Source organism: Canis lupus, chromosome 28, assembly GCF_048164855.1.
Source record: "Canis lupus baileyi chromosome 28, mCanLup2.hap1, whole genome shotgun sequence".
NCBI lineage: Eukaryota > Metazoa > Chordata > Mammalia > Carnivora > Canidae > Canis > Canis lupus.
This window is the reverse complement of record NC_132865.1, coordinates 25,260,574-25,286,364: the sequence shown is the minus strand read 5'-3', so window position 1 is coordinate 25,286,364 and position 25,791 is coordinate 25,260,574. Positions and strand designations below refer to the sequence as shown.

Here is a 25,791-nt window from a genome sequence, read left to right as displayed (position 1 = left end):
TAAAGAATAAAAATAGACAAAGATGAGTTTTTGAAAATGGTTTTATTAGAAATAAGAAATGAATAATAGGAACCCATTAAATTAAAGGAACCTATTAAATGGTACAAATGTAGATTTCATGTTCTTTAGATATTACACTTTACTGTAGGGATAGTTGAGGGATGTAAGAATATTTTTCGGGTATTGAATTATTAAGAGTTCTTAAATATTATGATTTTGTTTCTTTGTTAAAGATGACTTTTTAAAAAGATGAATGTGAGGCCCACTTAAATTACTAAGATAACTCTTTTCTTCCCAAAGGATTTGTTCCTTTTCTATCTTCACCTCATGTTTTGCTCACGGTTTTGAAGACTAGAGCTTACTCTTTTGTAGATGAGGTGATTTTAGGTGATACATAGATAAACATTTCTTATTTTAGAAGTTAAATATTTATTTGAATATATATTACAAAAACACTGGTTTTTCATTTAAGGATAGTGCTCTAACATTTTCTTTTAAAGTACAGGCATTAGTTCAGACATTTAACAAAAAGTGCTGTAACAAATAACCCCTAATTATCATACGCTTGAGGCTTAAGGTTTAATGCAGTAAAAGTTACTTCTCACGTCACATTCTGATGCTGTTTGGGTGGTTCTCCTCCAAGAGTGACTCTGGAATCCAGGACTCTTCTTTGTGTCATTTCTCCATTTTGAAATCCTTCACTTCTAGCATCCAAACAGAATTCAGTGGTAGGAGGATGAGTTGAGTTTTGTGGGGGTTCTGGCCTAGAAGTGGAGGAGTATCGCTTTGTCTTTGCTCCAATATTCAGACCTAATTATAAGGCAACCACGAGGAGGATATGAGATTGATAAGTATCTAGTCAGTCTTGCTGCAGTTAATTTAGATTGTGAATTGATAGAAACATAGGATTTAAGGAAGAAGGTACGTAAATGACTGAAATTTTGGTAAACACAGGAATAGAATAATTTGCTCAGGACTTTCAAGCTTATTTCTAAGCTTATTTCCAGTTCACACAATACAATTATGTTGTTTGTGTATGTGTTTAGTTGGTGGAAGCGAGTAGGATAAGTGTGGGTTATTGAATTATAAAATACTGTTTTAGAATTGTTTGGCCTAACAATAATGAAGCAGACTTTTCTGAGGTTTTGATTCTTATCAGTAATGTTTGCTTTGCTTGTTTAATGCTATAGTCATGCCATGAGATAGAAAAGGTATACTGTTTTATCAAATACAGTGAAACTATTTTTTAAATGATATTTTCAAAGTAAGTTAAATTCATCCTTTAAAGAGTATCAATTTGTTTGTGACTGATATATTTTAGAGAGGGGAGGGAAGGCAGGTAATTTTTCTATTATATTGAAATATGTAGTAAAGATCTATATTCATTCTACTTTACTTCATGTAATGACCAAAATCATATAACCTTTGTACTTTCTGTTGGCTAACTTTAATTTGGCTGCTGGCTTTTCTAGTTACTCCTGTTTTATTTTTTATTACAAAGAAATTAAGGAAATTTAAAGTTCATCCTTAGCTTCTAGGGAAGATCTCTTTATAAGGGGAAGTAGTTATTAATAAATACTAAAATCTATTTCCCATATAACTGGAATAGCATCAACTTTTTTTTTTTGCATCAATCCTTTTAAAATAAATATTTTTCATTTTTATTATTTGTACACTTAAAAATCTGTTTCCTCTTTTAACTTTTTATTCATTAAACTTGTTTTTCAAGTTCTCATTACAAAAAACAACTGTGTTCTAATGACTTTCAGTGAGTGAATGAATAAACAGCCTTTGGTACATTCATACCATTGGTTGCTACCCAACAAAAGAATGAACTATTGATGTGCATAATAACTTGACTTTTCAAGCAAATTATGCTAAGTCAAAGAAGCCCCTCTCTAATGGTTATATACCTAGAATGGAGAACAAATCAGAGGTTGCAGGGATTATTATGGCTGGGGATAGGGAATAACTATAAAGAGAGATAGCATGATGGAGTTTTTTGAGGTGATGAAACTGTTCTGTATCTTGATTATGGTGATGTTACATGAATCTGTCATATGTTAAAATTTTTTAAAGCTACTCCCAAAAAATCAATAAAATAAAAAAATACTTAACCAATTTGAAAAACAGCAAAAGTATCTCATAGTTCTGATTAATAGTAAGATTAAAGGTTTCTTTATGTATATTTGATTGTATTTCTTTTGTGTATGTATTTGCCCCCATTAGATTTTTGTTTTTATGTTGATTATTGAGACATAGTTTGCATATGACAAAATTCACCCTTTTTAACTGTATTATCTGGTGAGTTTTGACAACTGATTCCAGCAGCCATTGCCAAAATCAAGATATAGAACATTTCCAATTTATCCAACCCTATACTTGCCAATCTCTGATCTGCTTTTTGTGTCTTTTTTCACTTAGTTTTAGTGATTTATTCATGTTGTTGTATATGTTTGTTCTCTACTTTTTTTTATTACTAAATAGGATTCCACTATGTGGAGGTGCCATAATTGTTTTTCCTTTTATGGATATTTGGGTTGTTTACAATTTCAGGCTGTTATAAATAAAGCTTTTATAAACATTTACCTTCAGGTCTTTATGTGCACATAAATATTCATTTTCCTTGGAAAACACACAGGAATGAAATTTCCTGGGATGTATAGTAAGTAAGGGTATATTTAATTTTCTTTTTTTTTTTTTTTTTTTTAATTTTTATTTATTTATGATAGTCACAGAGAGAGAAAGAGAGAGAGGCAGAGACATAGGCAGAGGGAGAAGCAGGCTCCATGCACTGGAAGCCCGATGTGGGATTCGATCCCGGGTCTCCAGGATCGCGCCCTGGGCCAAAGGCAGGCGCCAAACCGCTGCGCCACCCAGGGATCCCTTTTTTTTTTTTTTAAATTTTTATTTATTTTATATTTAATTTTCTAAGAAATTGCTAGACCATTTTCCAAAGTGGTTATATCATTTTGCATTCTTAACCAGCAAAGCACAAAGTTTCTGGTTGCATTGCATCCTCATCAGTCCTTGTATTTGTTAGTCTTTAAAATTTTAGCCTTCCTATGAAGTAGGTGGGATAACTCGTTTTTTTTTTTTTTTTTTTAACTTTGTTGTTTGAAATAATTCAAGACTTAGAGAAGAGTTGGAAAAAGATATAAAATGTACCCTTCACCTAGTGTCCCATAATATTAACATCTTACATAATCTAGTACAGTGTCCCAAACCAGAAATTAAGATGGGTACAGTACTATTAAATAAACTATAGACCTTATTTGAATTTTCCCCTAACTTTGTTATTCTGTTCCAGGCTGTAGTATAGGATCCCATATTACATGTAGTCGTCATGTCTCTTTATTGAGACTTTCAAGCTGATAGTTCTTCTTTCTGTCTTATTTGTTTTTATATATATAATAGCTTTTAATGAGATCTCATTTCCCATGCCATCCAATTCATCCCTTTAAAATATACAATTCAGGAGTTTTTAGTTATATTCAGAGTTGTGTTACAATTACAGTCCATTTTATAACATTTTGTACATTGAATTGCCCTGATACTTTTGTTGAAGATCAGTTGACCATAAAATTATTTATAAACTCTTATGTTCTGTTCCATTGATCTAGATAGATGTCTATTATTCTGCTCATATCATACTCTCTTGATTAATGTAGCTTTGTAGTAAGTTTTAAAATTGAGAAGTGTGTCTTCCAACTTCATTCTTCTTTTTCAAGATTGTTTTGTCTACTTCCCTTGCCTTTTCATATAAATTTTACTATCAATTTATCAACCTCAAAAAAAAAATGTGGTGGGATTTTCATTAGGATTACACTGACAAAAAGATCAATTTGGGACAGCCAGCAATCTTAACTATATTTCTTTTGATCCATGAATGTGGAATATTTCTGTACTTATTACTCTTAGTTAATATCTTTTAGCAATATTTTACAATTTTCAGATATTGTGACATTTTGTTAATTGTATTCATATGTATTTCATGTGTTTTAATGCTATTTTAAATATTAAATGACACATTAAATAGTTTCAGTATCCATTTGTTCATTGCTAGTGTATAAAAATATAGTTAATTTTTGTATGTTCTTTTAACTCATTAGTTTTAGTGTATGTGTAAGTTCTTTGGGATTTTTAAAATGTAGACAGTCATGTTATCTGCAAAGTTTTACTTCATTTCCAATCTGATTGCCTTTTAGTTATTTTGGTTGTGTTTTGCACCTGTTAGGAACTCTAGCACAATACTTAGAAATCATGAGAACAGATATCCTTGTCTTGTCTGATTTAAGGTAGAAAGCATTCAGTCTTTTCACCATTTAATGTAATATTGGCTGTAGATTTTTCATAGATTTTTTTTTAAAGATTTTATTTATCTATTAATGAGAGAGACAGAGAGAGGGAGAGGCAGAGACATGAGCAGAGAGAGAAGCAGGCTCCATGCAGGGAGCTGGATGCGGGACTCAATCCCGGGTCTCCAGGATCAGGCCCTGGGCTGAAGGTGGCGTTAAACCACTGAGCCACCGGGCTGTCCCAGATTTTTTTTTTTTTAAATCGGGTCTAGGGCATTGTCTTCTATTCTTGCTCATACTTTTCACATTAGTGTGTATTGAATTTTGTCAAGTGCTTTTTCTCCATCTTTTGAAATGATAACTTCATCTTTCTTATTCAGTTGCTTGCTATATAGTGAATTACACTGGCTGACTTTTTAAATGTTGAACTGCTCTTTCATCCTGGCAAAAACCATAGCTAGTCCATGTTTGATTGTGTTTTTAAAAAATTCTGTATTAGAGAATTTGATTTACTAATAGTTAGGGATCTTTGTAGCTAGGCTCATAAGGGATATTTGTTTTTCTTTTCGTGTTGTTGTCTGGTTTTGGTATCAGGATGATGCTAGCTTCACAGATAAGAGTTGGGAAAAGTTTCCTTTTCTGTTGGTAGAATTTACCAGTGAAGACATATGGGCTGCGAATTTTCTTTAGAGGAAGTTTTTAAACCATGAATTCAACTTCTTTAGTAGATAAAAGACATTCAATTTATCTCTTTCTTCTTGTGTGAACTTTTGCTTGAATCATTAAAGGAATTTAATCTTTTATTTAAGTATCTGAATTTATTAGCATAAAACTGTTCACAGTATTTTATTATTCTTTAATGTCTGTAGGATCTATAGTGATAGTTTATTTTTCTTTTATTCCTGATATTTGTAATTTGTTCTTTTTCTTTGAACCATTCTTGCTGGAGGTTTATTCATTTTTTTTTTTATCTCTTCATAGATCTAGCTTTGGTTTTCATTGATTTTTCTCTGTTATTTTCTTTTCATGTTTCCTTTATTTTTGCTCTCATCTTTATTATTTTCTTCTGTTAGTTTGCTTTGTACTTAATTTTCTCTGTTTCCTTAACGTGTAAGCTTAGATTATGATTTGATTTCTTTTCTAATATATGCATTTAAAAATGCTATACATTTCCTTTTGAGTACTGCTTTAAATGTATCACAAATTTTGATAAGTGGTATTTTCATTTTCATTTAATATACTTTCCTAATTTTAGTGATTTTCCTTTACTCATTAATTATTTAGACATGAGTTTTTAAAGTTTCCATATATCTGGGTATTTTCCAGGTAACTTTCTTTCACTATTAGTATATATTCTCTTTGTTCAGAGAATATCTTTTTGTTATTTTAATATTTTTAAGTTCATGAGATTTATTGCCCACCAGTTAGATTTTTATTTGTCTTGAAGACTGATCTTTTTAAATAAGCCCGTGTATTTTATTTTGAAATATGTGTTAATAGTCAAATTAGGTTGGAAATTTTCTTTAGTTCTCTGAGTTATAAAAAGTTTGTATTATCAGTCATGATTGCTGAATAATCCTAGGCCCATAGAAATCTTTTTAGTCATTTTCTTATAATGTTTTGATATTTTCCATTAAAGAACAGCTAACTTACAAAATTAATTTTATGAGGCACCTGATTGGCCAGTCACTTGAGCATCTGACTCTTGATTTCTGCTCAGGTCATGATCTCAGGGTTGTGGAATCAAGTGGGTTCTGTGCTCAGCTGGGAATCTGCTTCTCACTCTCCTTCTTTCCCTGATCGTGCATGTGTATGGTCTCCTTCTCTCTAAAATAAATAAGTCTTCAAAAAAAAAAAGTTAATTTTAATTTCAAAATATTTAGGTTTGTAAAAAAATAATAAAATAAGGGGTAGAAAAATTTAAGTACCTGTATTATTTACCTGTAGCTATCATATAATTTAGTCCTGATCTGATAAATTGTTCAGAGAGTAGAACTGTTTTCCCATTCATGAATCTGTAATATTTTCTTTTGCTATGCTATTCTGTGTAGAATTATTCTATAATGCTAGCAATTTTATATTAAATGACATCATGGTACACATTTGATGTAAAAGCCAGTTTTTGGTGACATCTTTGCAGTTGGCAAATTATACTTTTCACCAAAGTGCCTTTTTTAATTTTGATTTTTAGCTGATTTCAAAACCTTTTATTTTACCACCTCACAGAAAGATAAGCAAAGAGTGACTGCTTGATTGATAGTTTTTTCTGATAAATAGCAATATGTATTTGTCTTGATTGCTTAATCTGATAGTCTCAAATAATTATGTACTCTGATGATATCAGTTTTTTATATAAATATACTGACTTCTCTAAATGAGAGGACTGTATTGTGTATAATCACACCAGTAAAGTAAAACATTACTCATTTTGAAGTTTATTATACTTATAGGACATTTATCTCTTAATTTATGGTTTGTGTAAGTGAATATCAAAATGAGATTGCATTCCTTAACCACTAATTATTTTGGTAATAGAGTTCTGGTTATCAACTTGGAAGGAATGAGTTTGATATACCATACTTTTGTAATAGAAAATGGAAGAATACTGTATGTATTGTTACTCATAATGACTTCTCATTTATATAGAGTAATATTAGCTGTTCTAGTGAATTTTGGATGATGAGATAGTGATTTTCCATTTGTTTTTGGTTTAATTTGGTGACTTTTAGGGACCACAGCTGTTCATGACCTCAATTTCATCATCTTTCTGTTTTCATTTACCTCCCATATCCAGATAGATCCCAGGATTTGGGAATGATTGCAGGAGCACCTAGCTAATTTGTCCTTACCAAATCTTGTTGGTTGGCAGTTATTTTGCAGTCAGTATCTGATTTCAGCTAGTCCCTTCTCTTTTGCGTTTTCAGTTTTTCTACTTATTTTTTCCCTTCTACCTATGAACATACTTAGGTTCTTGTATTTTTATTTTTTTATTTTTTTTAAGTTTGTGTATTTTTAAACACAAAAATTCAACCTTGACCTTGCTATACTTACATAAAACACATTTGAAGAATAGTTTGTACTTGTTGCTTCCACTTCTTACTCCCTCTTATTGTTCCATATTCCGTAATGCTTCTAGCTCCTACTGCTCTACTGGTGCTATATTTTCAGGAATAACTGATGTCCTGATTTCCAATTCGGTGAATTTTACTCAGTCCTTATTTTCTTTGAACTAGGTTGATAATTCCTTCTAAGTCATGTGCATTCTGTGAGATGCTGTCTTCTCTTTAACTGACATTTATTGAGATGTGTATTATGAACCAGATTAAACTCATCTTGGTCTGTGAACATGAGCTTTGTTCTAGGACTGTCTTCTGACATTGTATATTCCTTGAATTAGATACAGTCTTCCTTTCATCTATTCTCTTTCTCTAGCTGCCATTATTACTAGTACTACTTCTGTTACTACCAAGACTGTCTTCACTACCATCTATAAAACAAAATAGAGAACCATCAGCTTGTGTTTTAGAATATTCCAGAACAGGCATGTAATCTACATTTTCCTCTCTATCTCTCATTGCTCTGTTACATGTGTTTTGTGATCTAGTCAGGCTGGACTACTTTAATATTACCAGAACACTCTTCATGTTTTTTTGTTTTGTTTTTAAAGATTTTATTTATTCATGAGAGACCGAGGCAGAGACACAGGCAGAGAGAGAAGCAGGCTCCGCGCGGGAGTCCAATATGGGACTCAATCCTGGGTCTCCAGGATCACTCCCTGGGCTGAAGGCAGACACCCAACCACTGAGCCACCCAGGTGTCCCTACACTCTTCATGTTTTATCCACCTGCACCTGTTTCTCACATTTTCCTATTTCTTTATTATGCTTTCTCACACATCTTCATCTCTGAAGCTCCTATCCAGTTTGCAAGTCCAGCCTGTTCAAATGATGCAACAGGATGTTAACATCCCTGGTTCTGAACACTATTCTCTTTGGTAACATTTATGTGTTATTAGCCATGTTCTGTCTGGTATTCTAATTGCAATTCATTTCCAAAATACATTCTTGAATATAACAGGCTTCCTGGTGAACACTTCTTGTGTACAGGTTTTTCTCCTTCACTGCTGCCATATTATTGCAGTTGTTTTGTGGAGAAGAACTATTTATTTGTTAAGCTTTGAAGTTGTGTGGTCATTCAGTCTGTTTTTAAGTTGATTTGTTATCTGATCTGGTCTTGCGTGCTCAGATTTTTGTGATGTGAGCTATCAACTGTGTGACAAATTACCCAACATGTAATGTTTTAATATGACAAATATTGATTATCTTGTAGTTCTGTGATTCAGTAATTTTTAATGGGTTAGCTGGGTGGTTCTGTCTCAGATCTTACATGAGTTTGGAATCCAAAATGTCAGCCAGGGCTATAGACATATGAAGGTTTGACTGGGACTGGAGAATCCATTTTCTTTCTTTCTTTCTTTTTTTTTTTTTTTTTTTTAAATATTTATTTATTTATTTATGATAGACAGAGAGAGAAAGAGAGGCAGAGATACAGGAAGAGGGAGAAGCAGGCTCCATGCCGGGAGCCTGACGCGGGACTCGATCCCGGGACTCTAGGATCGCGCCCTGGGCCAAAGGCAGGCGCCAAACCGCTGAGCCACCCAGGGATCCCGAGAATCCATTTTCAAAATGGCTCCCTCACATGGCTCAGGAAACCTCAGTTCCTTGCCATGTGGGCCTTTCCATAGGATTCCAACAGTGCCCTTACGATATAATAGCTGGCTTTCTTCAGAGTAAATGATCCAGTAGATCAAGCAAGGTAAAAACTATAATGTCTCTTATGAAGTAGCCTTGGAAGTCGTATGCCTATAATATTCTATTCATAAGAAGTGAACTACTAACTGTGCTTTTAAAGGGAAGGGAATTGAACTCCATCTTTTAAGAGAGGACTGGCTAAGAGTTTACAGATCTGTTGTGAAACTCTGCACTACGTGATTATATTTTTTCATTAGGAATGCTAATGAAGGGTAAATTTTGCTATGACTTGTTTTGAATTGTTGCTGTTTGTTCTGTATTAAAGAGATTGCAAGTTCTTAAGTAACATAGATATGAATATACTTTTTATGGGTTGTCAAAGCTCTGCATATTATTAAGGTTGCTATGGATTTTGAATTTATTTTACAGAATTTTTTTTTGAAAATCTTACAAGTTTTAATAATTCTGTTTCTGTTTTCAGGGCACCAAGATACCATCAAATAATTCCAACTCTGTCCTATTGTTTTCTCTCTGATTCTCTACTTTAAGAAGATGTATTAAGCATACTAATTATAAAAATGTATTTGTTGAAATAAATGGCTTATTTTTCCCTCTCAGCTGATTTGAATAGGATGCACAGACAAAATATAGATGCCTACCATAACCCAGATGCAAGAACATATGAAGATAAAAGGGCTGTTGTATCTCTAGACCAAAATTTAGCCACCTCAAATGCTGAGAACCTAGAAGATTCTACAAATAAAAACTCAGGTTTTTAAGCACATTTTATTTATTTCTGTTTGTTTGTTTACATTTCTAAAGTTCAGTAACATTTCTCTTCTCTTGTCTGACAAAGTTCATATTGTGATTCTGAGAATTTGGTTATTAGACTGGGCCAGAAAGCATCACATGTTATTTATGTTGTTTACAATACCTTTTCTTAAGTATTTTGAAAAAGGTAAATAGGGAAATATAGTTTGCTTCCTAATACTATGTGTTTCTTCTCAGCTTTATAACTTACTTGTGTATACTTTAGCTGCTGCTCTAATTTTTATTTTGCTGGTGGGAGGACTTTCTTAAAATCAAATAGTCTCTTTACACAACACAGATGTGAAATGATATATTGTACAAAGAAATTGCTTATTTTTGTTATATTTTATTTTAATTCTTATTTTCATTGTTTGCTTATTTTGTGATCATTTGCCCTCCCTTGTAAAACCACAGAAGACAAAGAAATGGAGCTTAATTTTTTAAAAGGTTTAATTCACTATATAGTCACATCTCTCTTTCTTCTTTGATATGCTATCAGACAACATACTTTAATTAAAGGTTCTATAAATAGAAAATTATTATGACTTGGGAGGAAAAGTTGTCATCATCTCTGTTTATCAGGTGTTACATATTTTAAAAGCAAAGGAAATTTAAAGAATATATGACCTTGTACTGTATTTTAATGCCTATAAAAGTAACCATTTATTTACTACAAATTTGGCCTTTGTATTTCCACTAAAGTTTTGATTTTTAGACTAGAAGAGAACTTTACATTAGAAAGTCCTTCTAAAAAAAAAAAAGTCCTTCTAAGATATCCCTGACTTATTATATAATCTTTAATTTTTTTATTTTTAAATAATTTTAATAAAAATTTTGACTTCTTTTTGATATTATTTTTCTTTTCATTTGTTTCTTCTGCTAGTCTGTATTGAAATTTCAGTTCTACATACTCCTTCTCTACCCTTTTCTTCCACACTTGGTATTATTTGTAGTTTTGTCTTCACCTAGAACTATCTCTATCATAGTAATAACAATTTAGGCATGTAGCTCTGCTTATCAAGCAAAAACAAAGTCAAGTTTCTGTGACTCTTTCCTAAGAAAACACACAGGGTTGGTGATTGAAAATGCACAGCAGAATTTACTGCCCATTTCCTTTTTGTATACTGCCAGGGTTTGGGTATTAATATTATAGGCAAGATGCTTTCATTTAAGAAAGGGTACGATATCATAAAATGCTGGCATTTCCCTTTTTTTGTGTATTGAAGTTCCCATATAACCTAAAATAGACTTTCTGAATGTAAGAAACTATCCAGTCATGTAGTTTGTTGCTGTGCTAGCATATGAGAGTGTGTATGTTTGTATATGTATATTTGTGTGTACACATACACATGTATATGTGGCATTTAGTATTTTAAAGGCCTTAGGGAACTTGACTATATCTGAAAATTGAATGTTATAATGTGTGCTTAAAAGTTCATTAGCTTCTCACATTTTCTCTTCATTAGGCCTGTTTGAGGCCTTTCCTAAAATTCATTGTTTTTCTTTTACTTTATGGTTCTAGGATGAAGAATCATATTTATGAAGTCCATACTAATTTGACTTAAACTTAGTGTTTAGGTAATCATTATGCCTAGATACATTTCCATGGGTTAGAGCATGTGCTTCCCTATGTTTTTATTTTTGTGATGTTTTTTATTTTATAAAAGCCTTTTTTTTAAAAACTTGATTTTGTTTTGCTAATCAACCTCTTCATTATAACATTTTAATGTTTAAGTATTGATTTTTCTGCTGATCCATTCAAATTTTTTTTTATTTTTTTTTTATTTTTTTATTTATTTATGATAGTCACAGAGAGAGAGAGAGAGAGAGAGTCAGAGACACAGGCAGAGGGAGAAGCAGGCTCCATGCACCGGGAGCCCGACGTGGGACTCGATCCCGGGTCTCCAGGATCGCGCCCTGGGCCAAAGGCAGGCGCCAAACCACTGCGCCACCCAGGGATCCCCTCTGCTGATCCATTCAAATAGGCATTAGTAAATTTAAAGACAAAGGCAAAATAGGCCTAAATAGCAGCTAAATTGCAAAGCATGAGTGAGAGGAACTAAATGCTTTAGATTGATGGTATAAGAATGAGTCTGTAACTAAAAAATAATATAAAAAGTTATGTGAGACAAATTTAAATATATTGTTTTTCAGGTTGTCTTATGAAATCATTTAATCCTTCCCCAGAATGTGTAATTCTATTTATAGGAACATATAGCATATTTTTATTGTTTATGTTTATATCCCATTACTTTGATAGAATTTTTAAATACAAATATTGCAGCAATTAAAAGAATCATTCTAATTTGTAAAAAAATGTTTGCAGAGCTGGCTTTCTAATCTATTGTGAACCATAGATGGAAAGACTTTTGGAATTACTGATTTTCTAAAACAAATTTTTAATACATCTATGCATATTAGATTTTAATATATAATTAAGTATATTCTTAAGAAAAGGGTATTTACATAAAAATGTAAACATGTACTTTTTTTCTTTCTATAAATTTTACTTTAAAGTCTTTGCTGCATTGAAAGTTGTTTACGCTATTACCTTTTGTTTCCTCGGTGTCTTTCAGGTATAAACTTTGTAGATTTTTCAACTATCTTACTTTCGTTTCACTTTTCTTTCTCTTGTTACTTTTCATCTGGTCTTCAGATTCTAATCTCAGCCTCCTTCTGATTTTTGACCTCTGGACTTCCATAATTAGCACATTTATTCAAAATACGGACTTACTAGCAAACTTTATTTTTTAACCTTTATGTTTTCTAACCATTGAGTAACAGTATGTTTTTGTAAAATTTCTCTTTCAAGGTTACATGCAAACACAGAGCTCTCCTTTTGCTCGGGGAAATATATTTTGTGAGCCTCCAACTGAACTTCAGATTAAACAGCAAGAATTATACAAGAATTTTCTTCGTTTTCAGGTGAAGTGCTTATTTTATCATTTTTTCAGAGTTTTGTTAGAATTGTAATAAACTAAACTTGCAAAGATTTTATTCACAGGGTAGGGAATAAATTCTGAAATACCTCACAGTTATTTAAGATATCTAATATACATCAGATGTAGGTAGTATTAAAATGATATTATTTGATTTATATCTGAAAAAGGAAAACAGACATATTAGGCATTCCAGTTGTCTTAATGTTTTCTAAACTGTATTAAATCGTTAAATGTTAAAGAATGCTGACATTTCTAAACTGAATGACTTAATAAAATATTCACTTATTAGGCATAGAATGAATATTTCTAGATGCTTATGTATTAGTAGAAAATAGTTTTTTTCCAACTGATATACCCTTGACTCAGTGTAGTTTGTAAATTATTAAAAATCAGATATAATTACATTTTGCAATTATTTGCCTCATTTATGTATGTAAGCCAATAGCATTTAAAATAGTAGAAATGCCCAGAGGAAGATACTTCAGTATCCAGTGTTTGTTAAGCAAACAGAATTATTGAACATCCATAGTGTGTCTACCACTGTGCCGAATACTAGGGGTGGAGCCTGAGGTGAATGAGAAGGACTCACAATTTCTTCTCTCCTTACCTCCACACCCCTTCCCACCCACACTTATATCCCTGTATCAGATTAATCCTGTGGTCTGGTTAGTCTTCCTTTGATATGACTTCTCATGTTATACTTTGCTACTCAAAATCTGGTATTAGCTTTTCTTTCCTACAGAAAATATCCAAATTCCTTAGTCTGACATCTAAGGCTATCCAGTCTAATCCCAACTCTTAATAAGGTTCTACTCAAACATGTCCTCTTTCTAATCCTAATTATTCTAATCCTAATTATAATCCTAATCTTCAGTAAGGCATTGACGTAATGGATATACTTTTGAGGGTGATTGATCTGGCATTAGTGTTTAAGATGTATTTTTGGAGGATTTAAAAGATTGGAAGCAGGGGTATTTTACTAGAGTAGGAACAATGGAAATGGATGGAAAGACCTTTGTAGGGATTGACAGAATGAATAGAGATATTGAATGTAAGACAAGTGGCATCAGAAATCTCTATGGTGTTGAACACTCAGGTAGCAGCTGATTAAAGGTCACAGAGTCACCTATAGAACTTGAAGTACCCTGTGGTATGCTACCAAGATGACAGCAAGTCAAAATTATATAACTCCTTTTATAGTTAGCAAGTGTTGTTAGCATGGTTTAGGGTAGAATTCAGGGGGAAAAAACAATCTTGAAATTATGTAGTCTTTTATTATTTATTAAGTACTTTTGCATAATTAATCTCATTAATCTTCAGACTCTCTGAGGAAGGTATTATTTCTGTTTTATGACATACAACTAACATCCAGGCTAAGAGGCTCACCCCTGGTGGCAGAGCCAGCAAATCGTGAGGCCAGTGCTGGGACCCGCATCTCCTGACTTGAAGTATCATATCTGCAGTACACACTTCTATATCTAGAGGGCTTCTAAGAGTCTTTTCCTCTGGAAAAACTAGTAATAGGGGAAGCTTTGACTATATCAGTTTTAGAGTAAGTTTAGCTTTTAGTTCTCCCAGCCTGTAAATCCTTGGTGTATCTGTGAATAAATTGCTCTTGAAGGGTGGCTTGCTTACATTTTTTTTTTTTAAGCAGCCCTGCAAGGGGCTTTTCCCCTCATAAGCAAAATGTAACACAAAACCCTAAGAAAATTTAAAATATCTAAGTGGTATTTATTATTACTGTCATCACTAAAGTATCAGTTAAGAAGTACCCCAAACTTAAATGTTAAAAGAAATGTTATAAAATGTACAAAAATGTACAAAATCTATATACAAAGATGGCAAGATATGCTTTATCTCCATGTATGCATAAAAAAGCTATACTGTTGAAGTTAATGCAGAAGTCTTCATGTGGTTAAAATTTGATAAGTAATGAATATGAGTGTTTACATGTCATTTTTATTTTTATTTTAAATTTTATTTATTAATCATGAGAAACACACACAGAGAGAGAGAGGCAGAGGGAGAAGCAGGCTCCATGCAGGAAGCCTGATGTGGAACTCAATCCCAGGACCCCAGGATCATGCCCTGAGCCGAAGGCACACACTTCACTGCTGAGCCACCCAGGCGTCCCTACGTGTCATTTTTAATTAAAGCTTTAGAAATAATCTTTTCAGCTGTAAGATAAAATTTGATAAAATATTTGTAGGACCCTCGAAGCACCTTGATATTACACAGTTTGGAAACAACTGACCTAGATGATAGCTTTCCTCTTTCTGTTGAACTGCCATGTAGCATTTTTGTTGGAGTGGCATTTCTGTGTATTTCTTAGGTGTGTGATCCATTTATGATGTGACCTTTAATGGAGAAGTGACCTTATGACTGTGATTTTTTTTTCTCGTGGAATAGGAAGTAGGGGAAACAGTGTTAAATGTGAAGTTTTGTTGTATAGTGCATCATGAACCTTTTGTCTAGGTATAGTGTACTTGGAAAAACAATTATGGGGATGCCTGGGTGGCTTAATGGTTTAGCGCCTGCCTTCAGCCCAGGGCGTGATCCTGGAGTCCCGGGATCAAGTCCCACATCAGGCTCCCTGCATGGAGCCTGCTTCTTCCTCTGCCTCTGCCTCTGCCTCTCTCTCTCTTTCTCTCTCTCTCTCTCTCTCTCTCTGTGTGTCTCTCATGAATAAATAAATAAAATCTTAAAAAAGTGTGCCTTATTAGAACTTTAAATATTAGGATTGTGCATATTTAATAGTGTTGTTTGAAAGAAGTGTTGGAAGAAGACCTAGCATGTGAAGTGGGACATGTAAGAAGAGTAAAGTTCTTACAACTGAAAAGATTGATAGCACTAGATATAACAACCCTGAAGCTAGAGGAAATGTAGACAAGAACAATGAAAATGTGACTAGTCATAACCATTTCATATTTAAAAGTAACTAAAATTTATTGATAACCTTAAAATTGGTATCACGAATACCCAGTACTTTTGCTGTCATTCTTCCCTACCTCATTCGTAGAGGATATAGGCTATATATCAGGGTCCTCTTCCTTTCAGATCTTAGACTTTGCCTTAGAATAGTTATCCAGAGTACGCGGCACTATAGGTGCCAGGTGGCATTCCAGATGAAAATTATGAATCTTTGTGGCTAAGATCTTTGTTTACCTCACCACTTGCCAGTAGATAGGAAAGAAGAAAGGATGTTTTGGGGAAGGGATTCTTGCATAAGGGATGATTAAATGCTAAAATATTACACTGTTGTTTAAGGATACTAATCAAGCCAAGGAACTTTGAAACATAATAGTAACGATCATTATAAAGTGATATAATCATGAATTATTTCCTGAATATGTGTAAACAGGGAAATTAAATTTTTTTATATACATTGTTTCACTTCAATTCTTTTACCACTCCTTGGAAATCATCACCTTTTACCAGGCGACAAAACTGAATAAGATTGTCTTCTTAAGGTTATTTGGTGTGTAAGTATCTGATGGAGCTGGAACTTTACTCATAACCCAGCATTACATCATGTAGCCTCCCTAATAAAGCAAAGGAAACCGAAACACTTAGTAACTTAAAAAGAGGGTATGGATGTTGAATTCACAGGATACCAGAAAATATTGCATGATATTTTAACTTTCAGTAGCTTTACAAAGTAATAACTAGGTTTAATTCTTTAGATTGAGGAAAAGAAACAAAGAGAGGAAGCAGAGCGAGAGAGACTGAGAATTGCAGAAGAAAAAGAAGAAAAACGACTTGCAGAACAGAGAGCACGAATTCAACAAGAGTATGAAGAGGAACAGGAAAAGAAAAGGGAGAAAGAGGAGGAGGTGCATTTTTTCCCTTTCTTTTTCTATTTACCCTGAAAGTACAGTCTTTATTTTGACTTGAAAAGGTATTACAGAGAACAGACCTAGAGTACATTTAGAAAATAATGGGTCAATATCCATTTATTGGACACTATTTTATTAATGTGAAAGATTAAGAAATAAATGACTTTTTTAAGTCAAAAATTGGGCTGATTCTAGGATACTATAAAAGATGCCTAGTACTTTATTGTTAAATAACTTCTTTTTGTTAAAGAATACTGTGTCATCTGTATCTTCAATTTTATCTCTTTATTTCAGACAAATAAGACAGCAGATATATGAATGGACTATAGAATGTATATATGGAGTGTGTATTTTTCTCTTTATTTTAAAGCAAAGGCTAAAAAATGAAGAGCTTATTCGGTTAGCTGAAGAAAGACGAAAAGAAGCAGAAAGAAAGAAAAAAGAAGAGGAAGAAAAACATAATCTGCAGCTTCAGCACTACTATGCAAGAGAAAATATAATTGGGGAAGAAACAAAGGTAAGTTTTCAGCAAAAATGTCAATTAAACCTGTATTTTAAACCACTTTCACTGTGGCATTGTTAGCAACAGGGAAAGAGTGGAGGAGATGCTTTGGTTCTTCTGGGTTCAGCACACTGAACTTCCTGTATAGGTCATGTCATTGCAATTTGCTGCACTTTGCACCCCAGTGAGTATAAGGGGTTTAAATGTCTGGAAACTTTAGTAGCAATTTGTCAAAGTAATTATATGTCTGTTGGGTCTGATTAAAAAAAAGTTGGACTTGAATTATGTAATGTCTTTAAAAATTTTTTCGTGTATTTAGTAATTTATGTTTCCTCTGGTTTATACTTTTATCCTTGATGATTGGAAGTGAAAAAAGAAACCAGTGGCTCAGGCAGCCCGCGTGGCTCAGCGGTTTAGCACTGCCTTCAGCCCAGGGCCTGATCCTGGAGACCCGGGAGACTGAGTCCCACGTCGGGCTCCTTGCATGGAGCCTGCTTCTGTCTCTGCCTGTGTCTCTGTCTCTCTCTCTCTCTCTCTCTCTCTATCTCTATCTCTGTCTGTCTCTGTCTCTCATGAATAAATAAAATAAAATCTTAAAAAAAAAAAACCACCAGTGGCTCACAATGGACTGGTTTGAAGTCCATATCTGAGATTGGTTGATATTCATGGTCATGTGTGTGGTGGATCAAAGTTATCAGACAGGTTTTCTCTCTGGGATGCCACTTTGCTCCTAAGAAGCTCCAGTTTACACCCTTGCTCATAGTACAAAGCTATATTTAAAATTTGATGTGCATAAGTATCACTGGGGGGTTGTTAAAAATTTATCTTCAGGGATGCCTGTGTAGCTCAGCGGTTGAGTGTCTTCTTTCGACTCAGGGTGTGATCATGGAGTCCCAGAATCAAGTCCCACATCGGGCTCCCTACGTGGAGCCTGCTTCTCCCTCTGCCTGTGTCTCAGCCTCTCTCTCTGTCTCTCATGAATAAATAAATAAAATATTTAAAAAAATCGTCTTCAGGTCTCATCTACAAAAGTGTCTGATTTTAAGAAGTCTGAGGGTAATCCAGGAATCTGCATTTTACAAGCATTCTTAGTGGTTCAGATATAGTTGGCCTGTGGACCATACCTTGAAAAACTGTATGTGCTGTAGGTTTAGCCCAATTTAATTTAAGAAAATGGTTTTCACAAATACAGATTTATACAAGACCTTATTTCTTCTAAGTAGCATTCACAAAAAAGATCACTTTTTAACCAATGGGTTCTCCTAGTGTATTTATCATGTGGTTTGGTACACTATTTAATGTGTAACCTACTACAGACAACATGAGCCATTTCTGATTGGTTCAGATACACTATTTGATTTCTCACCCCAGGCTTTTATGGTAATAGAAATAAGTGTTTGCAATTAGAATCTGCTGAAACATTGTTTAAAAGAGAATTTATAAGTAACACCTATGTTTTTTGTATTATTTTCATTGCTCTAGTAATGTTAGACAATACCTTCATTCTTAAAGTTGGATATATATACTTATTCTGCCTTTTAAAATATTATTCAAATGTCATTTGTTCATTTTTAAAATTAATAGCATTTATTCCTTTTAGAGTCATGTTAGGCTTGTAGCAAAATTGAGTGGAAAACACAAAATATTTTCTTGTAAAATTGATTAAAAATGAAAGATAATTGTTAATTTTCCACAATTGTGTTTCTGCCCATTTTTTATTACGTTTAAAAGAAAATACTTTCCTTAGGAATACACAGTTTTATGACTGCTATAGTTCAATTGTGAAGCAGCATAGTTTTAAGCCAGCTTTGTTACATTTAATGAATTTTATTCTCATTTTTTTTAAAAGATTTTATTTATTCATGAGAGACACAGAGAGAGGCAGAGACATAGACAGAGGGAGAAGAAGCAGGCTCCTTGAGGGAAACACGATGTGGGACTCTGTGATAACGCCCTGAGCCTAAGGCAGATGCTCAATGGCTGAGCTACTCGGGTGTCCCTGTATTTTGCTCTCACTGATGAAGCTAGCTATAATTTTTCCTTTATTTATGTATGCCTGATATATACGTTGTCTGTTTTCTTAGTTTTTACTTTTGTGTCACCATTTATTTTTTACTTAGCTTGTATATTTTGTTGAATTTAGTTTTATGTTTTTAAATTGTTTTTTTTTATCCTAATTAGAGAATTGTAATCTTTTGAAAGGTGATACCCAAATCCATCTATTTTTATCCTAATTTTTTTTGTTTATGCTTCCTTGATAGTTATTTGTTTTCTTACTATGTGGAGTATGCTATGTTAGCTTTATCCTCTGCAGTCCTTTAGGTTTATATTGTCTTTACAATTCTGCTTGTGGTCATCTAGTGTTTTTAAAAGAAAAGATTTTCTCCTATATTTCTAATTTTAGCAAAGTCACCAGTGAAAGTAATATTTGATTTTGTACCATGCAAAATGAACAGTTTAACATCCATACATATACTCTGGTCTGGGTGTTTTGTTTTTTTAACCAGATAATTATTGCATTTTGTTGAGAGTTTTTATGGGTCCTTTTGCATTTTGATTTTCATGAGAAGTTGGAAACTGTTAGCTTCATTACTCTGTAGACTAGAAACCCTGATTTACTTCTTCTGGAGATGTAGAATATTATTGTGATCTGGAAAATTTCCTCATCATACTCTTGGTGACAAGGGATCTAGATTTTAGAGCTTTTCCAGAAGTTTTTGTTTTTCGTGTTGTCCTATTTCTTTTATTATTTAGACAGATGTTTACCTTAGTTCTATTTGTTTTTGTTATTTTCCTGATACTTGGCATGATGTTGCTTTACTTAAGTTTGTTGAATATTTTTGTTCTGAGAGTCTTGTTCTTTTAATAAAAGTATCTAAATCAATTTATGTTTATCATACCTGATGTTTTTGATCTTACACAATTGAGTTCTGGCTTTTTTTTTTTTTTTAAAGTACTTTATTAAATAAAAGAAATAGCATTCCAGGTGCGCCTGGGTGGCTTACTTGGTTAGGCATATGCCTTCAGCTCAGGCTAGGGTCATGGGATCGAGCCCTGCGTCAGGCTCTCTGCTCTGTGGGGAGCCTGCTTTTCCCTCTCTCTCTGCTGCTTCCCTTGCTTGTGCACTCTCTCTCTCTTTCTCTCTCTGTCAAATAAAGAAATACAATCTTTTTTTTTTCCCTAACGGATATTGTTAAGAGACCCTTTATTGTCCAGAAATGAAATTTAGAGATGATATAGCTTCCCTCACACGTAATTCTAAGTGTAGGGGGTTGAACAGCCCCCCTCCCCCCAAGAAATAAAATCTTAAAAAAAAAAAAAAAGGCAGTAGCATTCTGAACTTCCTAAATGGTCTTGTTAACTGTTAGGGGTGCTTGTGCACACAGGCACATATATATGTATACATATATGTGTGTATGTTTATATACATACATATGTTGGTATATGTGTGTATGTATACATGTATATTGTGTATATATATATGTGTGTGTGTGTGTATATATATAATTTTTCTCCCCCAGCGCTTGAGACAGCCTTCTCCTGTAGTTCCTGCTCTTCAGAACAAAATAGCAAGCAAACTTCAAAGACCTCCTTCAGTTGACAGCATTATAAGTTCCTTTATTCAGGTATATGCTTTTTCTTTTGATTTGTTCATCTTAGCTAAGTTATTTTAGATTAGGGGAATTGAATGAATTTTTTTTATTCATCATATTTAGATCACATTTTTTCAGATCTGAAATATAGATGATGTTTGTATTTATTTGTTGCATCAGCTGTAATTGATAATACTTGGTACCCTTAAGTTAAATTCTTTTGACAGATTATAATTTAGCAAATGGTTCTTGTCCAGGCCCCTCAAGGAGGCGTTTTCTTTGATAATATATCAACTGGCTAGCTGTAGTTATGCTAATGAAATCCCTTATACTTTAGACTGAGCTGTTATCAAAAGAGAGCTGGGAAAATGTTCTAGAGGGATTGTTCCTTGAGTTGACTCTTGAAGAATGAGTAGCAATTTGCCATAAAGAGGAGGAAGAGGGACTTTGAGCATGTGCAAAATTGTGGAAGAAAGTGTAAGCCATGTGGCACACATGGAGAAGAATACACCGTGGTTTGGTCTGGCCTCAGTGCCTGACCAGGGTGACAAGAGAGGTAGAGGTCAGAACATAAGCAGGATGTTGTATAGAGTGCTGAGGGGTTTGATTTTATTTCCATTGATGAGTGGATACCAAAGGGGCTAATTACCAGAATAGACAAAGCAAATGTTTGAACATTGTCCTGAATCCCACCCTCTGAGGTTCTGATTAGTAGGTCTGTGGTAGATAATGAATAGGGATGCATTGTAATACTTTAAGTAGGAGAATGACACGTGTCATCAGTTGGAGAAGACAGTGTTATGGAGATGTATTTTAGAGGTCGAGTAAGACCATAAACATGGAAACGAGTTATAGTGGTTTTGCAGAAGTCCATTTGTGAGACTTTGAGGACTTAAACAAAGGCAGTGACATTAAGAACCGAGAATGGATAACAAATCCAAGATATCCTTAGGAAACACAGATAATGGCATTTACAGACTGTAGTGGGGGGTAGGCATTAGTGACGACTTTCAAGTTTCTTGTGAGATTTATATAAAGTGGGTGGTTGAAAATATAGGTTGTGGCTAAGTAAGGAACTCTGGACTGGTTTTGTAGTTTTGAGAGCCATTAACATTGTTCCTTGTCAGATGAGTACAGCCATCTAGGATGAATTTGGGGGAAGTAAAGAGGGCTGAGGATGGAACACTGGGAGTTAAATATTTAAGAAGCAGAGAAAGGAAATAGAGAAAGTGACAGAGAATGGCAATATCAGTTGCTACTGGCCAAGTAGAAGGGTGTAAAATGCCCATTGGTTGTGTCACTTGGGGTCACCTGGTGACTGGTGAGAGCTGTGTTAGCGGAGTGATAGGGTGTAGAAGCAAAGGCAGTAGCCATGTGGTGAGGAGTGAATGGGCATGAGGAAGTAGACATTGTACTGGCATCTGTTCTTGAGGGGATAGCTGAGAAGGGACAGTAGATAGTGATGAAGGAGGAGATTCTTTTTTTAAGCATAAACTGAGAAAAGAGAGTGATTGGAGGAGGTCAGAGTCAATTTACCAGATACAGAGAATAGGTGAAGGGATTGTTTTTGGATGGACCAAGGAGGACCCTTCCATTGTGATGGGAAGGAAAAATACATGTAGGTAAGTGTATAGGTAGGATAGTGGGAAGTCTGGTTTCTTTCACATATAGTTACTTCAAAAAAGAATTGTTTTCAAGCTTCTTTGTAGAGAAGGCATACTGAGTATATCTTTGTTATGATTATTAAACAGGAAAGTTCCATGTCCAGGGCACAGTCTCCTCCGGTACCTGCCAGGAGAAACCAGCTACGTGCAGAAGGTAGAGTTAACTATTAATATTCAGTCTGTAATCTAGACTACTTCTCTTTTAAGCTTTTTATTTTGAGATAATTATAAACTCACGGAATGTTACAATAGAGCACAGTGAAGTCCCTGTGTACCCTTTCCTGCAGCTTTTCTCAGTGGTAATATCTTACATAGAACACTAACCAGGAAATTGACATTTGGTATGCTGTACAGACTTCCATCCAGTCTCACAGTTTTAACACAAAGTAATTGATATGTATTTGTGTTTGTGTGTGGTTCTGTACATTTGTATTATGGATAATTTGTGTGACTACCACACAATCAAGCTGTAGAACTGTGACATCAGGAGCGCCTGTGGGGCTCAGTGGCTAAGAATCTGCCTTTGACTCAGGTCATGATCTCAGAGTCCCTGGATTGAGACCCACATCGGGTTCCCTGCTCAATGGAAAGCCTGCTTCTCCCTCGCCTTCTGCCTCTCCCTCTTGCTTGTGCTCTATCACTCTTTCTCTCACGACAATAAAGTCTTAAAAACCAAAACAAAACAAGAACTGTGGCACTACCACAAAGGAACTCTCTTGTGCTTCCCGTTGTAGGTGTACTCTTCCCCCCCCATTAAGAATAATTCTTAACTTTGGAAATTTTTGTATTTCAGAAATAGGTGTGTATATCTTACTGGTATTCATAAATATGATCTGTATATATAAAACACTAAAAATAACTTTAATAAAGATGTCTTTCTGAGCATTTTAGTTTTATAAGTCAGTTTATGTTTAATGTTTAATCTTCTCTTTTTATACCTGTCTTATTTTTTTACTTATTAATGTGAATTTACAGAGGAGAAAAAAAATGTAATTATGGAGTTATCAGAAATGAGAAAACAGCTTCGTAGCGAAGAGCGGCGTCTGCAAGGCCGGTTGCTACACATGGACAGTGATGATGAAATTCACATAAGGCAAGTTACAACTTGTGTTTTTTGTTCTGTGTTTTGTTGTTCTTATATTCAGGAAAAGGAATTACATGCTAACCAGAATCCATTCAATCATTCTACAGTTTTGGAACAGGATTAATCAGTCTTTATTTTAAAATCACGTTTATTAGAATGGTTAGTTTGCATGCTTGAGAAAGATTTTAACAGATTGTTGGTAAAATTGTAATGACTGAAATAGCCTTTCCCTTAAAAGAAATGTAGCTTAATAATTATATCCTAGGGGAGGGACTCAATGCAACTAATCCAAAAAAAGCATATGATTTATTAAGTCTGTTTGTGTTTGTAGTAATGTGGTAGGTTTTCTTTCTCTTTTCTTCTTTCTTCTCTTTTTTGGTAAAGGAGCTTTTTCTTTAACCAATATGCTTTTAGATTCACATTCTTGAGTTTTTTTTTTTTTTTAATTTTTATTTATTTATGATAGTCACACAGAGAGAGAGAGAGAGAGAGAGAGGCAGAGACACAGGCAGAGGGAGAAGCAGGCTCCATGCACCGGGAGCCCGACGTGGGATTCGATCCTGGGTCTCCAGGATCGCGCCCTGGGCCAAAGGCAGGCGCTAAACCGCTGCGCCACCCAGGGATCCCCATATTCTTGAGTTTTATGTAGATTAGGTTGCCTTCATAAAACATTTATCCATACCTGTTGAATCTATATTCAGTGCAAAAATATGGGATATTTAATGAATTTTATTTAACCTAATATAAAACATATAAATTGAGTGTTTTAGCTGTCCTTCCTCTGCCACTAATATATTTATATAGATGGTGGTAGTGTGAGATGTTAGAATCCGGGAGGAAGAAAGAAGTAGCACTTTCTTAAAGGAATACCAGAAATAGTAGCTCTAACTATGAAATGTGTAACAGGATTCGACTTAGTAAAAAATGAGTTCCGAGGGGGCACGTCATTCTTCCAGCTCTATCTTAGAATGGACAGTTTGTTTCACCACAGAAATCAGTGAATGAAGATAATTGACTGATTTCAGTCCATATGTGCGCAAGGCAAATAGGTGCAGATGTTGCTTTGTAAGCTAATCTAAGTGGTAGGGAAGTGCATGCTGGGAAAGAGATAGTTGAAACGACTAAAAAATTATGAAATCGGTCTCTTACTTTCCCATCTTAGTCTTCAACAAAATCAGGCATAGAAATTTAGTCCTGGGGTGGGGAATGATATAGGAATGGAAAACTTCAGAGTTAGAATAATTATAAACAATTATATTTTAAAGTTATCTTTTACATTTTCATTCAACAATCTGTTTTCTAAAATACTTTCTAGCAAAATAACTCACTATCAGACATTTATGATCATTTTTGCCAAGATGACTCAAATTTTTTAAAATAGTGTTCTTCAAATTGCAGTTGCAGTCTTTTTGTAGGTTGTAAAGTCAATATAGTGCGTAACTACCACACTTTTTTAAAGAGGGTTTATTTTAAAAAACGTGATTTATTTTGGCATAGTTTTAAAGAAAAGTTGCAAACATAGTACAGAGTTTCCATATGCCTCCTCACTCCGTTTTCTCAATTATTAACATCTTGTGTTACTAGAGTATGACTATCACTAAAAGCTGATACTGGAACATTACTACTAAGTTCCATACTTTTCGGATTTCTGAAGTTTTTCTTTTAATGCTCTCTTACTTGTCCAGAATCTAAACAATATAGGGTACCACATTGCATTTAATTGTCATGTATCCTGGTCTCCTCTGGTCTGGGACAGTTTCTTAGTCTCTCCTTATCTTCATGCCTGTGACAGTCTAGAGGGGGGGTATTGGCTGGCTAGAATGTCCCCCAGTCTGCATTTGTCTGAAGTTTACTCATGATTAGACTGGTGCTAAGGGTTTTTGGAAAAAAATAGCACAAAGTGGATGGCCTTCTCATCACATCATCATATCGTGGGGATACCTGGCATCTACGGGACATTCCTGGGGATGGGAACCTTCATCATGTGGTTAAAGTAGAATTTTGTCAGGTTTCTCTGCTCCAGGACACAAATCAATAAATTTGGCACACTCACAAGAAGGGGTAGGAGGTGAGATTAAGCTGCATCTTCGGTGGGGAGGTTGGTTATCTATGCATATTATTTAGAATTTTTTCATAAGAAAGATTTGTCCCTTCTTGGGATGCCTGGGTAGCTCAGTTGGTGGAGCGTCCGACTTGATTTCAGCTCAGGTCATGCTCTGAGCTCATGGGGAGTCTGCCTCTCTCTTTCTCCTTCAGCCCCTCCTCCTGCTCGCCCACTCGCACTCAATCTCTTTCTCTATTTAAAATAAATA

The 25,791-nt window shown here is 34.2% G+C and overlaps 1 protein-coding gene across 34 annotated transcripts in view; it reads left to right on the top strand.

Moving 5' to 3' along the window:
- The window catches only part of CSPP1 (centrosome and spindle pole associated protein 1), a 180,812-nt gene that overhangs the window by 86,729 nt on the left and 68,292 nt on the right, over positions 1-25,791 (top strand). For 30 of the 34 annotated variants that reach the window (XR_012020084.1, XR_012020083.1, XR_012020082.1 and 27 more), the window contains 7 exons: positions 9,667-9,819; positions 12,671-12,783; positions 16,484-16,633; positions 17,007-17,153; positions 20,660-20,764; positions 22,483-22,549; positions 23,371-23,488. Coding sequence is in view for 26 of the 34 variants with exons in the window: in XM_072804367.1 (XP_072660468.1) it covers positions 9,667-9,819; positions 12,671-12,783; positions 16,484-16,633; positions 17,007-17,153; positions 20,660-20,764; positions 22,483-22,549; positions 23,371-23,488 (853 nt within the window). In the remaining 8 variants the exon portion in view is untranslated. The remainder of the gene's footprint in view (positions 1-9,666; positions 9,820-12,670; positions 12,784-16,483; positions 16,634-17,006; positions 17,154-20,659; positions 20,765-22,482; positions 22,550-23,370; positions 23,489-25,791) is intronic. The other 4 variants (XM_072804370.1, XM_072804369.1, XM_072804368.1 and 1 more) reach the window with 2 other exon arrangements.